The sequence below is a fragment of the Anomaloglossus baeobatrachus genome, chromosome 5, assembly GCF_048569485.1.
Source record: "Anomaloglossus baeobatrachus isolate aAnoBae1 chromosome 5, aAnoBae1.hap1, whole genome shotgun sequence".
NCBI classification, from domain to species: Eukaryota; Metazoa; Chordata; class Amphibia; order Anura; family Aromobatidae; genus Anomaloglossus; species Anomaloglossus baeobatrachus.
The window spans coordinates 36,120,426-36,136,634 of record NC_134357.1 but is presented as its reverse complement, the minus strand read 5'-3'; the positions used below and the strand labels follow the sequence as shown (position 1 = coordinate 36,136,634).

Here is a 16,209-nt window from a genome sequence, read left to right as displayed (position 1 = left end):
CAAACCATTAAGGTTACTTTATTCAAAAGTTCAAAAATGATGAAATTCCAGAATCCACATAATTACCTCTAGATTGATACAAATCGTCTGCTTCATTCTTGAAATTGAATATAAGAAGTCATTTTAGTGCAATAAAGGCAAATGCAAGACCATTTTTCTCAATCTAACCCGATATATTTCCATCCAGTGTCCTTGTGTGTCTTCTATATTAATTGTCAAGTCATGTCCTAGATGAAAAAGAATAACTGGGAGGAAAATGACACTTTCTACTTTCAAATGTGAAGCTTCTGCTCATCCTCTATTCCTATCCAACTCTACATAGCATTGCTTTTTATCTAGAATGATCTGTATCTAAGATTAAATTCATCCAAATCTCCTTTTTTGACTCTTCTCACTAGTCATGTTTATGTATTGATTGCCAGATTACATGTGAATTTTGTAAAGATGGAACATTTCACAGAGAATTATGTATATTTTAATTGCAATAATCTTTCTGTATGACCTGCCAACATATTCCGCAGTGATTTTACAATTTGGAAAATATCACTTAAACTACAATGGTAAGAAAGAAGATCTATATCGTGCAGTAAAATAAATAAATAATTAAAAAAAAAAAAAAAACGGCGTGCGGTCCCCCCCCAATTTTGACACCAGCCAAGGTAAAGCCACACGGCTGAAGGCTGGTATTCTCAGGATGGGGAGCCCCACGTTATGAGGAGCCCCCCAGCCTAAAAATATCAGCCAGCATCCATTAGATGTAACAGTCCTGTGACTCTACCCGGCTCATCCCGAATTACCCTGGTGCGGTGGCAATCAGGGTAATAAGGAGTTAATGGCAGCCCATATCTGCCACTAAGTCCTAGGTTAATCATGGCAGGCGTCTATGAGACACCCCCCATGATTAATCTGTAGGTTAAAGAAAATAAACACATACACCCAAAAATCCTTTATTTGGATTAAAAGACAAAAAAACCCACCCTCTTTCACCACTAGTAAAATACCCAAATACCCCTCCAGGTTCGACGTAATCTACACGAGGTCCTACGATGCTTTCAGCTCTGCTACATGAAGCTGACAGGAGCGGCCACAGACCACGACCGTTCTCTCTGAGCTCCATGCAGCAAACTGAAGTGAGACATGCTATCAGCGGTGACGTCACTCAGGTTACCCGCGGCCACCGTTCACAGGCGGAGGACTCCAGCTGACCGCGGGTAACCGGAGTGACGGCACCGCTGATCGCGCTGCTCACTTCAGTCACTCGAGGGATTTGCGGTTACCAGAGAGTCTTTCATCTGTGACTGCAAATCAGGCCGCGACACAGAGACAGAGCCGCACGATGACAATGAAGTCGGGTGAAGTTCATCCCAGTTCATTCTGATCACACGGCTCTGTCTCACCGCCAGCCATGCTCTATGGGGATGTAGCAGAGCCGAGTGGGACCGCACTGTCAAAAATGCATCCAAAATGCATTCAAAACGCATCCAAAATGCATGCGTTTTGAATGCATTTTTTTTTGTCAAACGCAGTGTTTACAGTTATCCAGTCCCCCAGAGGGTGCGTTTATTCTACACTTGACAGAACGCAGCGTGCGCACATACCCTTACGCTTTTTTTTAGTGTTTACTATGTACCCTATGTTTATTTACATGCACAATGCTTTTATTTAGTTACAGTAGGGTATAGGTTTATATTATTCTTATTTTGGTTTCCTTTTCTCAGTATTTATATTATGTGTGAACAAGGCCTCAGAGTCAAATTTTTATTTTTTTTTTTTTTACTGATTTAATAGAGATAAATATCCCTCAATGTTTTAACGCCATTTACCGATCCCCATAAATAATCTGATCTCCGGGTCGTAAGGATTACAGGGACACCAAATCTGTCTGTTATTTGCTGATTTATGATGTTTATTGTTTTTTTTTGTTTTTTAAAGTGCATTAAAAATGTAATTCTTGTAATTTTTTTTTTTTATTTTTAGTTATTGCATGGGAAGAAAAAAAATCTCTCTCCTTCTACAATACTGGGACATAGAAACACAGCTATGTATAAAGTATCTCTAAGCTTTAGTTCCTACCTACAATGTTGTAGGTTGTTGATTTGAGACCTGGGGGAGATTATACGAAAAATAAAATGACATTTTTGTAATTGTTTCTCATTATTTTTAGCAGTTGTATGGGAACAGAGAAATCTGATTTTTTTCTTCGTCTCAAGAATACAAGTACATAGAAATACTATGATGGTATCTCATTGTACCTGTATAATCTGCTTCTGGGTTCTCTGCCTGCAATACTACTCAAGTGTACCAAGTTCTCCTATCTTCAGAGTGCGCTGTGGCTCATTGCAAACTAGAATATTGCGCTTTCGAGTCCCGGGGCAACCAGAGAAACGGAAAAATTGTTTAACTTATGTTCATGCAGAGAGATGCTAACCCGAAAAGTAGGATCTACAGAGCCAGCAATGAGGTGAGAAGAATTTGGGACAAAGCTTTGATGTGTCGGGACAGCGGGAATGAGCTCTCAAATCAGGAAAGTGCGGGACGGTTGGGAGCTATGCAATCCACGTACCTGCAAGTGTGCACTGATGCTGGAGGAAGATGCGGACGTGCCCTGAGCCCTGGTCCTTGTCTGCGACCACTGCTTACTCCATCGATACTCATTAAAGTGGAGTGACCAAGCAACTTTAGAGGAGAGCCAGTGATACAGTACTATCTGCATGCTGCTGGACTTCTCCAGTGTCCACGCGCATGCGCTGGATCCCGAATCAAAATCAGGGAAAGTTCTTGATATGAAATTTGGATGGTCTAATTGTGCCATGAGCCCTTGTCCACCCAAGGGTGCACCAAAGCCCCCAATTTTTGGTTTTAAATAAACGTTGTCGATACCTCTGCCACTAAAATGCATCCTTCCGGTATGATTCTTAGGGGTACTTTGCACACTACGACATTGCAGGTGCGATGTTGGTGGGGTCATGTCGAAAGTGACGCACCTCCTGCGTCGCTCTCGACATCGTAGTGTGTAAATCCAAGATGATACGATTAACGAGCGCAAAATCATTGTAATCGTATCATCGGTGTAGCGTCGGCGAATTCCATAATTATGCTGACGCGACGGTCCGATGTTGTTCCTTGTTCCTGCGGCAGCACACATCGCTGTGTGTGAAGCCGCAGGAGCGAGGAACATCGCCTTACCTGCGTCCCGGCTGCAATGCGGAAGGAAGGAGGTGGGCGGGATGTTTACATCCCGCTCATCTCCGCCCCTCCGCTTCTATTGGCCGCCTGCCGTGTGACGTCACAGTGACGCCGCACGACCCGCCCCCTTAGAAAGGAGGCGGTTCACTGGCCAGAGCGACGCCGCACAACAGCTGAGTCCATGTGAAGCAGCCGTAGCGATAATGTTCGCTACGGCAGCTATCACAAGATATCGCAGCTGCGACGGGGGCGGGGACTATCGCGCTCGGCATCGCAGCATCGGCTTGCGATGTCGTAGTGTACAAAGTACCCCTTAAAGGGACTAAATCCCCAATATAAACATTTAAGCAGTTAACATTTGCATTTGCAGACTCCCTTTAAGTTAGGACGTTACCTGCCATGATGGACATATGTGATCTGTTTAGGATTATGTAAATGGACCATAAGCCTCGCTCCCCCCTCCCCCCAAACCTGTCTGTATACACTTTTCTGCCCATTCCCAGATGTCCCATGAAAGATTCAGTTCCTAATCGTGTTTTTGTGTTCTTCTCAAGGAAATATTCCTGTACCACGAAGACTCTTTGTTGTATGTCAATGGTCTTTAAATGTAGCGATACACAGAGCGGTGCCCGCCTGCCTGCATCTGTGAGGAGCATACAACACAAATTGGCACTTTGTGTTAATAGCACAGCTTGGCGAGCGCAGAATACAGAATAGTCCATTTGCATTATCGTGGTAGCAGATTCTCATTTTCCTTTTGTGAATGGGGTGCCAGCAGTCTGCCGTGCCGAGCGAATTCTGATGTTGCCGGCTTGAATTTACCCTGACGGACCCAGAGGCACGTTGGAGCACACTTGATTGGCATGCAGCAAATAGCATCCACAGTAATCTTTTTAGTAAATGTTGCAAGCTTTGTGCTCCTGAGCTGATTTATAATTCATGATTGTGGAATTAGCCAATATAAGGGACAATATTCTGAATGCAAACTATATTACTGATTACAAGGGACCGCTATAACTTCATAGAAACATGGCGGGAGTCAAGGAAATGCGGCGCGCCGTAATCTGAATTATATTAAAACTGATGCGGGCGTCACACGAGACGAGCTATCGCGCGATGCATCGTCGGGGTCACGGTCTTTGTGACGCACATCCGGCATCGTTCACGACGTCGTTTCGTGTGACACCTCCGAGCGACGCAGAATCTGTCACAAATTGTGAGTCGTGTACTCGTCGTTTATTTTTAAAAAATTGTTTATTTTTCATGGCGCCGGTTGTTCATCGTACCCGGGGCAGCACATGCCGCTCCGTGTGACACCCCGGGAACGATGAACAGCAGCTTACCTGCGTCCCGCGGCTCCCGCCGGCAATGCGGAAGGAAGGAGGTGGGCGGGATGTTTACGTCCCGCTCATCTCCGCCCCTCCGCTTCTATTGGCCGGACGCTGTGTGACGTCGCTGTGACGCCGAACGTCCCTCCCCCCCTGAAGGAAGTGGATGTTCGCCGCTCACAGCGAGGTCGCTCAGCAGGTAAGTACGTGTGACGGCGGTTTAACGACTTTGTGCGCCACAGGCAACTAATTGCCCGTGACGCACATACGACGGGGGCGGGGGCGATCGCTCGTGCAATCGCACGATAGATCGTACCGTGTGAAGCCCGCATTAGTCTCCTACTCAACTGTGTTTAACCCCTTCCTGATGTATGTCCTACGTAGCCTGCTCCATATACTGCAACTTACAAACGCATGTTTAAGTCCCCCGCTCTATGTTTTACAACAAACAATTGCATGTTTAAGTCCCCCAATGGGAATACAAAATTGTTCCAAGTATATTAAAGGTCCAGTAAATTAAAGGACTTATTATGACTCGGGTCGGCCATGACTCACTTGTTTTCCTTCTCTTATTATAGTTCTTTTATTTTCTTCTCCATCCAACCCAGATCTCCATGAAGCCTTCTCCTGACCAGTGTCATTTTTGAATCATGAATTCCGCAGCCATCCCCAGACCCTCAATTAAATTCACACTCTTGCCCCCTAAATAAAAATCAAACCCCGCCAGAGCAGACATCTAAATAAATTAAGATCCCAAATTACATCATTAAATTAGTTCAGGTTTTATACTAAATCCCTAAATAAAAATTCAGACCCCAAACCAGACCCTTAAAGGGGACCAACCAGCAGGATTTTGCTATATGAGGTAAAGGCAGTACCATACTGGCACTGAGATGCTGAATCCAGGCATATCTGCTGTAGAAAGATCGGAAGCATGGTTGATTACGGTAATTATCTTTAATCCAAGTTGCAGAAATGCACTGCACTTTGATTGACGGGTGCAATGGATGCAGGTTTTTGTGGGTCGGGCCCTTGATGTTGATTCCTCCTCCGACATCCTCCTGGCTTGCCCCCTTTTCTTTATTTGAATATCGCTGTGAGCTGCCATTTCTGTTGTTGGCGGTGGGTGCTCATTGCCACAGTAATTCTGTCTTCATTAAAATGGCACTGGAGTCCGCTCATGCGCGTATCATGATCTCCGGAGCCATTTTATTGAAGACACAGCGGTGAAGACTATAGCGGGCGTTACACGCTACGACATCGCTCAAGTGATCTCGTTGGGGTCACGGAATTTGTGACGCACATCCGGTCGCTTTAGCGATGCCGTTGCGTGTGACACCTATGAGCGATTTTTCATCGTCGCAAAAAACGTGAAAAATCGCTCATTGGTGACATGGGAGTCCATTCTCTAATATCGTTACTGCAGCAGTAACGAAGTTGTTCCTCGTTCCTGCGGCAGCACACATCGCTCCGTGTGACACCGTAGAACAAGGAAGCTCTCCTTACCTGCCTCCTGGCCACAATGCGGAAGGAAGGAGGTGGGCGGGATGTTACGTCCCGCTCATCTCTGCCCCTCCGCTTCTATTGGGCGGCGGTTCAGTGACGCTGCTGTGACATCGCTGTGACGCTGAACAAACTGCCCCCTTAGAAAGGAGGCGGTTCGCCGGTCACAGCGACGTCGCAGGGAAGGTAAGTCCGTGTGACGGGTCCGGGCGATGTTGTGCGGCACGGGCAGCGATTGGCCCGTGTCGCACAACCGATGGGGGCGGGTACGCACACTGGCGATATCGGTAACGATATCGCAGTGTGTAAAGCGGCCTTATGAGAAGCATTGGTGCATGTGCAGATTTTTTTTTTTTCTTACATCTGCACGCGCTAATGCCTCTCATAGTCTTCACCGCAGTGTCCTCAGTAAAATGGCTCCGGAGATCGCGGTTTGCGCATGAGCGGGCTCCGGCGCCATTTTAATTAAGGCAGATTTACTGTGGCAATGAGCACGTGCCGCTAACAACAACGATGGAGGCGCAATATTCAAATATTCAAGGCAGGGTGTGCTCATTGTATATATTACTGTGTGTCATCCAGACGGATGTCAGAAACCAGAACTCCAAAGGTTTTGTAAAGGTCAGACGGTGACAGGCGACCCAGAAGTGCTAATTAATCTCCTACGAGAAGTTAATGTCTGCATCACTTCACTTTCCCTCATCATCACTGTATAGTGAGATTCTCAATTATTTCCCTGTGTTTTTATCATCTATCCTATGTGAGATCATGTTGATGGATCATTTTTAAAGGGGTTGTCCACCTTTGGGGGTCAATTTTTTCTAAATTCTTTTTTATTTTTTTTAATTATGTGTATTTAGAGCTAAAAAAAAAATCCTTTTTATGCTCTCAGGGGTGAGCACGGTATTAGTGGGTCCACTGAACTGCAAGTACCGCTCACTTGCCTGGAGGACCAAACTGGGCCGGCCACCAAGTCTTCATACTGCCACTGGAGGTGGCAGTAGGTACACACGCTGGTAAGCAGCCGGCAGAGAGCAGTACCTGGTGATTTGCGGTACCTTGGCAGCTGGCGCCATGAATACAGTACAGTCTCTGATAGAAGCGACAGCAGCAGTAGGCAGCATCGTGGATCCATCGGGTATGGATGGATAGTTAGATATGGCAGCAGCGACCAGTGTGGATACTTGTATCAGTGGATATCGGGGTAGCGGGTCAGAGTGGCTGATCGTGCATCAGCAGTAGAGTAAGATAGCACTGAAAAATAATAACAGCAGTACTAAGGACCTGAGAACTAGCAACGTAACTAACTCGTTGCCCAGGCACCTTCCTTAAGGGGAAGGTACCTCAAATACCTGAAAGCTCTCAGCTAACCTGAGAGGTACTTCCAAGTCAGGGCACGCTGGCACTTTAAAAACAGGGGAGTGGCCGCGCACACCCTTCAGACAGTACTAGGAGGCCTGTGAGGTGTACACAGCCTCTGAGAGACAGCAGCATGGACCAGGGGCGGTCAGCCACCGCAAGACGGCCGGGCAGAGTAGAGAACTGACATCCCCGCCAGTGGATGGGGGCATGACAGCGTGTGGACGCCGATATGGGCATTACAATAATTTATGCAATTGAGTTGCCTCTTTTGACTTCTATAGCTGCTGTGATACACTGTCTTATGCTCCTGCAGAATGGGTTAACTGAGTCTCCATCAGTGAGTTCATTCTAATATTTTACAGTAGAGTTTGTAACTCTTATCTTTTTCTTAGCCCCTCTGACTTATGACCACATAAAAGTCAAAGGTGCAGGGAAACCCAATTGCAATACTGATTTTGTGCCTAAAATACAACCACATACATATTACATATTGTATCTGGTGTCTTCCATCATTTAATGACCCTCCCTCTATTAGGAGCTCATTTATATGAACCCTTTTATTTAAAGCACTGTATATCCCAATTTTCTAAAGTATGTTTTTGCAATACTGTGTCTCGCTAAGTACGGGGGAGTACCGAGCGCACGGCAAAAAGGAAGGGGAACCCTGTGTCTAGGGAAGGGTGAGATCGTAACCTCAAACCTAACCTACCACTGGTCTCTGGGTCTTTCACCACCCTAGGTTCTGCACCTATGCGTCGAACTGCATACCTAACCCTAGAGAACCTTAGTGCTGGGCCCTAAATATGGAATGGATGACCTTTTCGTCAACCCCCAATAAACACTAGCAAAGACACAAGGAGGACACACGGGAGGAAAACTGTATGAACTACTTATCCACAGATGACTCAGGTAGATGTGTAGCAAAGCTTCAGCAACAATACCACAGATAAGTGCAAGCCACCTGCTTGCATCCAGAGCTTGAATGAGCTGAATATCACCAGCACAAGTCCAGGGAAAATGAGAGTATTTAAACCCCAGGAAAAATACAGATGATTAGCTGCTGAAGGGAAGAGGAGCTCCGCTGGGTCCTAAAGGGAAAAGGATGAAATCCCAGCAGAGGAGATACCTTGTACACTGAATAATATAAAATCAGGGAACATTTTGAGCTGCCAAACTCTATAACCTTCTATTGCCAGATACTACAGTACTGTGTTGTGAATGTCATCAGAGTGGGTGCTGGTGTGATCTCCCTCTGGTGGCCAGGGTTGGTAATGAAGCTGAGTCTGAATCTGTGATTCAGACAGGTGTTGGAGTTAATTGGGAATCCAGGAAGTCCTATTGCAGATCAGCCTAGTGTATTTTGGAGAGCAGTTTCTGCCTGGTGGCTGCCGGTGATAAATGTTTTCCTGGTGCTTCTGAAGAAGGCTGAGAGTTTGCCCTTAAGTTCTCCCATTTATTCTGTGCCTGAATCTACTCCAGATACGTTTGCCAGTTTCTCTGTTTAATTGCTGAAATTGCACTTAAGGTTGTTTCTGCTTATTGCATTTGATTCTGTGTTTGATTTCTTGTATGTGAGAATCTGTTGCTCTGCTTTTGTGAGCAGGGCAGTTCCTCCAGCAAGAAAGCTTGCTCCTTGTTCATATTTGGATTATTTGCACTTTAGAATATTGTTCACTTTAATGTATCTGGCACAAGAGTACCTGACATAGTGGGGGAGAAACCGTGTGGTCTTAGTATTTTTTTCCTATCAGGAGTTTGGTATTTTTTTCAGGGTTTTTTGCTGGCCGGAATCAGTTATCTTTCCTGTCCTGCCGTATCTAGTAAGTCAGGCCTCATCTTTGCTAATTTATATTTTCTATCTGTGTATTGTGATTTCTTAAACACTTTACCTAGCCTTAGTATTTCCCTTGTCATATCTTTAAACTTGTCAAAAAGTTGGATATTGACTAAAAGGGCCACTTAATATGGTGGTTATGGTGGTCTCCTAAAAATAGCCACGCCTTGGCTGGGTCCTTCCCGGAGAGATATTTGGCTGGTTTCTGTGTTGAGACTCCTAACAGAGGCTCCACAGACTTTTTTGATTTGCTTTTGTGAGCAGGGCAGTTCCTCCAGCAAGAAAGAAAGCTTGCTCCTTGTTCATGTTTGGATTATTTGCACTTTAGAATATTGTTTGTTCTGTGGTTTTGTTTCTTCCCGTTATATCTGCAGTTCACTTTAAAGTGTTTGGCACAAGAATACCTGATATAGTGGGGGAGAAACCGTGTGGTCTTAGTATCTTTTCCTATCAGGAGTTTGGTATTTTTCAGGGTTTTTTGCTGACCGGAATCAGTTATCTTTCCTGTCCTGTCGTATCTAGTAAGTCAGGACTCATTTTTGCTAATCTATATTTTCTATCTGTGTATTGTGATTTCTTACATCACCGTTGTTACATGTTGGGGGCTAGCTATATCTTTGGGGACTGCTCCAAGGCAAGTTAGGATTCCTTATTTCTATCTTTGAGGTGTAAAAAGTTTCTCCGGCAGTGACGAGGTGTCTAGGTGTGTTAGGAACTTCCCACTGCTACTTCTAGTGTTGTCTGATAGATAGGGGATTGCGGTCAACTTAGTTTCCAACTTCTCTTGTGGTTTTGTTTTTTTTCCTGATTAATGGGATTTTTTGTGATCGTACATGGTTACCAGATCATAACAGTACTGTATGTCACCTGCAACATACTATCCATGTGATGTAAAAAGTCACGCACATGAGTGTCCATCATATGACCAGGACAGACAATAAGGTAATAGTGAAGCAAGCAGACTATGAGGAATCGACACCGAAAATCTATTGAACAATTCTATGTTGGCAAAAAAAACCCCAAAAACGGACGCTCCATGGATTTAGGTTATGTTTTTTTTCATTTTGTCGCTGTGTTTTATGTTCTTTAACCTTCAGATATTTGGACTTAGCCTGCAAAGCCATAGATTCATAGGTCTATGGGACCCCTGGGACCCTCATGCGTCCTTTCCACATCCTGAGTCATATGCAATGTGCTCCGAGCAACACACAAATGGCTTGTGATGGCAGCGGATCAATGGACAGGATGGCGGTCTTGGTTTCTTTGCATTGCTATAAATCTATATTCATGGATCCCCTTTAATAATCCTGATTGCTGCGGCTGCGCCGTCCCCTCGCTCGGGCGGATCGTGGTAATGGGCTAGTTCTGTTAAGAAATATCATTATAATGAGTTGGAAATGACTTAAAAAGTGTATTTACTTGTTACATGACACGACGCGTTTTGGAGCCATCTATAAAGGGCTGTTTTGTTTTTTTTTTCTTTAGGATAGACTTGGCTAAAAACATGGCCGCCTCGTTGTTGTGATCTGTAATTGTCAGCTGTTTGATCCAGAGTTTCATTGTAACAAAGAATAATGGCCTGGCCTATCTTCATTTTACACTGGCACATTAAAGGATGTAATGCAGCTCGTAAGATAGTAATGCTCGGCACATAATGGCGCCTGTAATTGCCTGTTTTCAATCACGCCGCTGCAGCCCTACGTTCTATCATCTTTCCAGAAATGCAGCTGATCATAAAACTGTCAAATAATGACATAAAATACACACAAATTAACATTTTTTAATGACTTTAATGCCGGCGCTCTGGATTCCGGAGCCGAAAGCAAAAGCCATACAATTAAAATCTGGACCTAATCTTAAAGGGTATTTCATGAATCACCTGCAGATACAACACCGCTCACATATCCTTTATGGGGTCGCATGAGAAATACGCAACTTTATTGGGTTTGTTGCAAGTTTCAGACTCAATGTCAAGACTTTAAAGACACTGTAACTGTATTGTGCATTTTACAATCCCATTTTATTAGAAAGTCTCTTGATTGTTAGCTGATCACTGAATTTTGGACCCTTAGTGATCAGCCATAATCTGTAGAGAACACAGTACAAGTGTTTGTATTTTCTGCAGTGCCCCCGCAGGTGAAGTGAGGCATTACACTGTTCCCATTTAAATAAATAATCTCAATGTGGGTAGATGAAAGGGTTAAAAGCTGCGCTGCTGTGGAAGAAATCTCAAGGTCAGGCTGATAAAGGATCATGATCTTTATCAACGCGTTTCAGAGATTCTGCGCCTTCTTCAGGAGAAAAAAAAATCTAATCAAAAGTGGAGAAGGGTTGCAAAGAGCATTTTTCATTCGAAAGAGCTTGTCCTGAGTCTATAAGGGAACCTGTCAGCTTATTCATGCTGCCTGAGTCTTCCTTCATGACTGCAGCCAGGTATGTTTTTCTCTGAAAGGCCAGAAACGTTCCAGAACTAGCTAGTGATCATAGCCGGAGACCTGTCTAGTCCAGCGCGGCCATCGTCAAGCCTCTCCCATCCCCTTCCTAGCTGATTAACAAGTATCTCGCTATGTACGGGACATGCCAATCACCAGTAGAAGTGCTGGGAAAAGGTGGCTGGCCGGGAAAGTTGTCCAGCAGGGAAAAGTCTGATCTTTAGCTATGTCCTGATTGTCCTGATGAAGGAGACATAGATCTCCGAAACGCGTTGACTTAATAAAACATCACATTTCTACATTGGCATTTGTAATTTCTTCGGAAATGCGGCATTAGCCCCTTATTTCCCTGAAGGTTAATCACCTGTGGAAGTGCTAGGAAATACTCATTTGAAATCCCTGATGTCCATTTGTTTATTGCTCCAATAAATCCTCTTGGTTTGTGCCACTGACATCCTTTGGTATGTGCCACGATGCCCATGAAGCATTATCATTTTTTATTATTATTAATTATTATTATTATTATTATTATTATTATTATTATTATATCGCCATTTATCTCATGGTGCCTCACAAGTAGAAAGGGGAATACATACTGTAGACAAGTACAATAATCATGAACAATACAAGGCACAGACAGGTACAGGAGGAGAGAGGTCCTTGCCCCCACGAGGGCTCACATAGTCTACAGGAAGAGAAGGAGAGGGGACCCTGCCCCTGAGGGCTCACAGTCTACAGGGAAGGGGTGAGGATACAGTAGGTGAGGGTAGAGCAGGTCATGTGGTGCTATGGTGGACTGAGGGTTATTGCAGGATGTACGATTGCCAGAAGAGGTGGGTCTTCAGGTTCCTTTTGAAGATTTCCACTGTGGGTTGAGAGTGTGATATGTTGTGGGAGAGAGTTCTAGAGTTTGGGGGAGGCACGGGAGACATCTTGGATGCGATGGTGGGAAGAGGAGCTAAGAGGGGAGTAGAGAAGGTGATTCCGTGAAGATCAGAGGTTGCATACTGGTAAGTACCAGGAGACTAGGTGACAGATGTATGGAGGAGACAGGTTGCGAGTAGCTGTATGTCATGGTTAGGGTTTTGAACTGGAGTTTTTGGGCAATGAAAAGCCAGTGAAGGGATTGGCAGAGAGGACAGGTCGGGGAATAGCAGGACGACATGTGAATAAGTCGGACAACAGAGTTTAGGATAGATTGTAGGGGTGCGAGACTGTTAGAAGGGAGGCCACAGAGCAGGTGGTTGCACTAGTCTAGGTGGGAGATGATGAGGGCATGTGCTGCTGTTTTTGCAGAATCTTGGTTGAGGAATCCAGGAAATTTTTTTCATTTGGAGTCTACAGGAGATGGAGAGGGGCTTGGATATTTGGCTTGAAGTAGAGATCAGAGTCAAGGATTGCCCCCAGGCAGCGAGCTTGTGGGATTGGGGAGAGTGAGCAGCCTTTGACTCTGATGGATATGTCTGTTGACGGGGCTAAGGGAGGAGAAGGAAAGATAATGAATTCTGCCTTGTCCATGTTCAGTTTTAGAAATCGAGGAGAGAAAAGGATGAAATAGCAGACAGACATTGTGGGATCCTGGTTGGTAGGGAGGTGATGTCAGGTCTAGAGAGGTAGATCTGCGTATCATCAGCATAGAGATGATACTGAAAGCCGTGGGAGTCTATGAGCTGTCCTAGGCCAAAGGTGTAGATGGAGAAGAGGTAGTTTCCTGTGGGTAGTGATGCAGAAAAAACCCTGAGGTCCATCAGTTCCTTACGTACCTGCTTTTACCTCAGTGACCACCTGATAGTGGTTCCTGTGCTGCCATATTCCTTGACTTGTGTTTCTTTCTTGGGATCCTCCTTCTTTTTTTTCTCTTGATCATCTCATAGGAGAAAACTGCACCCCATGTAGTAGCTTCTACGACTTGACCGTAGATAATACTGGCATCTACATTGATTCCTTTGTGAATGGTGTTGCAGGGATTTTGGGGTACCTGTATAACAGCCCACGTTTCCATATCACACTACAAATATGGAAAATATTACTAGTAAGAACAGCCATGAGATTATGCTGATGTGCCTATATCTGTTTCTCGTAGAGTTGGACGCCGGGAACATGCAGATCCTTTCATGGAGGAACTCAATCCAGGAGACGCTTCAGAACCAGAAGGAAGGGGAACCGGTGAGTTATGGACATTATTGATATCTGTTTCCTAATTCTTGTTTTGTGCCAATTGAGGATAATAAGAAAAGTAACCTAATTAGACACTCTAGATCCTGTCTCTAAGAAGCGTATGAGTTTGGCCAAGTGATCGTATCTGGCCATGGAAACCGTCTTGACCTACAATAATATAGGTCTCCTTGCGGTTGACCACTTACCTGTTTGGTAGAAATCATGGGACCCCATAGCAGAAGTTCTAATTACCCCCTGGGTCACATAATAGCAAACGTATCAACTTTGCAGCCCTTTCAAAGTAATTTTCCTCTTATTGAAGCCCGTAGATTGCCCTTTCATTGCACCCATTAAGTATAATGCCCAAAAAAGTGCCCCCCAAAACACTGTATGATCCACCCACAGTGAATTCCCTTACTGTACCCCCCTTAGAATATCCCAGTAAAGTATGATGACACCAACACAGTACGATCCCCAACTGTGACCCTCACACAGCCCACCATGCAGTATAATGAGCCTATATACAGTATAACCCTCACACCTCTCCACGCTGTATAAAGGCTCTCAATAGCCCTCCAAACAGTATAATGGCCTCCACACAGTATGATGGACTCCACACAGCCCTTCGCACAGTATGATGGACCCCACACAGCCCTTTGCACAGAATAATGGCCCCCACACAGCCCTCCGCACAGTATGCTGGCTCCCACACAGCCCTCTGCACAGTATGATGGACCCCACACAGCCCTTTGCACAGAATAATGGCCCCCACACAGCCCTCCGCACAGTATGCTGGCCCCCACACAGCCCTCTGCACAGTATGATGGACCCCACACAGCCCTCCACACCCTATGATGGCAACCACACAGCCCTCTGCACAGTATAATGACCTCCACACAGTATGATGGACTCCACACAGCCCTCTGCACAGAATGATGGACCCCACACAGCCCTTTGCACAGTATGCTGGCCCCCATACAGCCCTCCGCACAGTATGATGGATCCCACATAGCCCTCCACACCGTATGATTGCAACCACAGAGCCCTCTGCACAGTATAATGGACTCCACACAGCTCTCCGCTCAGTATGATGGACCCCTCACAGCCCTCCACACAGTATTATGGACCCCACACAGCCCTCCGCACAGTATCATGGACCCCACACAGCCCTCTGCACAGTATGATGGACCCCACACAGCCCTCCTCACAGTATTATGGACCCCACACAGCCCTCTGCACAGTATAATGGACCACACATAGCCTTCCATACAGTATGATGGACCTCACACAGCCCTCTGCACATGATGATGGACCCCACACAGCCCTCCATACAGTATGATGGACCCCACACAGCTGTCTGCACAGTATGATAGACCCCACAATGCTGTCTGCACAATATGATGGACCCCACACTGTTGTCTGCACAGTATGATGGACCCCACAATGCTGTCTGCACAGTGTAATGTACCCCACAATGCTGTCTTCACAGTATAATGTACCCCACACTGCTGCCTGCACAGTATAATGTACCCCACAATGCTATCTGCACAGTATAATGTACCCCACACTGCTGCCTGCACAGTATAATGTACCCCACACTGCTGCCTGCACAGTATAATGTACCCCACAATGCTATCTGCACAGTATAATGTACCCCACACAGCCGTCCATACAGTATGATGGACCCCACACAATCCTTCACACTGTATGATTGCTTACATATATAAATATATTTTGCACATATTTTGGGGCAAAATGGTGCAATACACAGAAAGTTTGGCATATATTTACAGCCTCATATTTTTTCATGGACGTGTACCATTATCCATCATAGAGACATTCATACATGAGCATTTAATTATTTCATAAATATAATAAAATAGCATTCACATCATAATTGTATAAACAAAGAGTATCAAAATTTCAGTTCTAGTTGAATTAATTTGGAGAATCCTCGATTTTATTCACCTTTTTCCTTTCTCCTGAATTTTCAGCAGTCCTCAGTGTAATTCCTCCATTCCTCCAGCGGGTGGCAGTAGAGAATTGTAAATTAGTTTCCAGTTTATTCAGAAATATAAACAAATATTGGCAGAGTTCATTACTGGTCTCCAGTATTAACCAGTGCCGCTCCGCAGCGCAGCCTGCAAATGTCACTCCTCCAAAAATCCTCATGTCAAGCATTAATCCCCGGAGTGTGCTTATTTTCAGGGCTCGTAATGCTCCCATCGCAGAGACGTGGCTTTGAAATGTAACATTTTGGGTGATATCTTGTACAAAAAATGTTGTTCCTAATCCCGATTTATGCAGAGAATCGCAATTAGAGGCTCAAGTTCTCGAAGAGACGGCAGAACATACAAAACCGTTAGTGATATAGTCAGGGCTCTGTGCGGAGGAATGTTAATTATCC

The 16,209-nt window shown here is 45.1% G+C and overlaps 1 protein-coding gene across 2 annotated transcripts in view; it reads left to right on the top strand.

The window, feature by feature from the left end:
* CRTAC1 (cartilage acidic protein 1) overlaps nt 1-16,209 on the top strand; it is a 779,202-nt gene that overhangs the window by 690,391 nt on the left and 72,602 nt on the right. For both annotated transcript variants that reach the window (XM_075348409.1, XM_075348410.1), the window contains exon 9: nt 13,729-13,811. In XM_075348409.1, the coding sequence (XP_075204524.1) occupies nt 13,729-13,811 (83 nt within the window). The remainder of the gene's footprint in view (nt 1-13,728; nt 13,812-16,209) is intronic.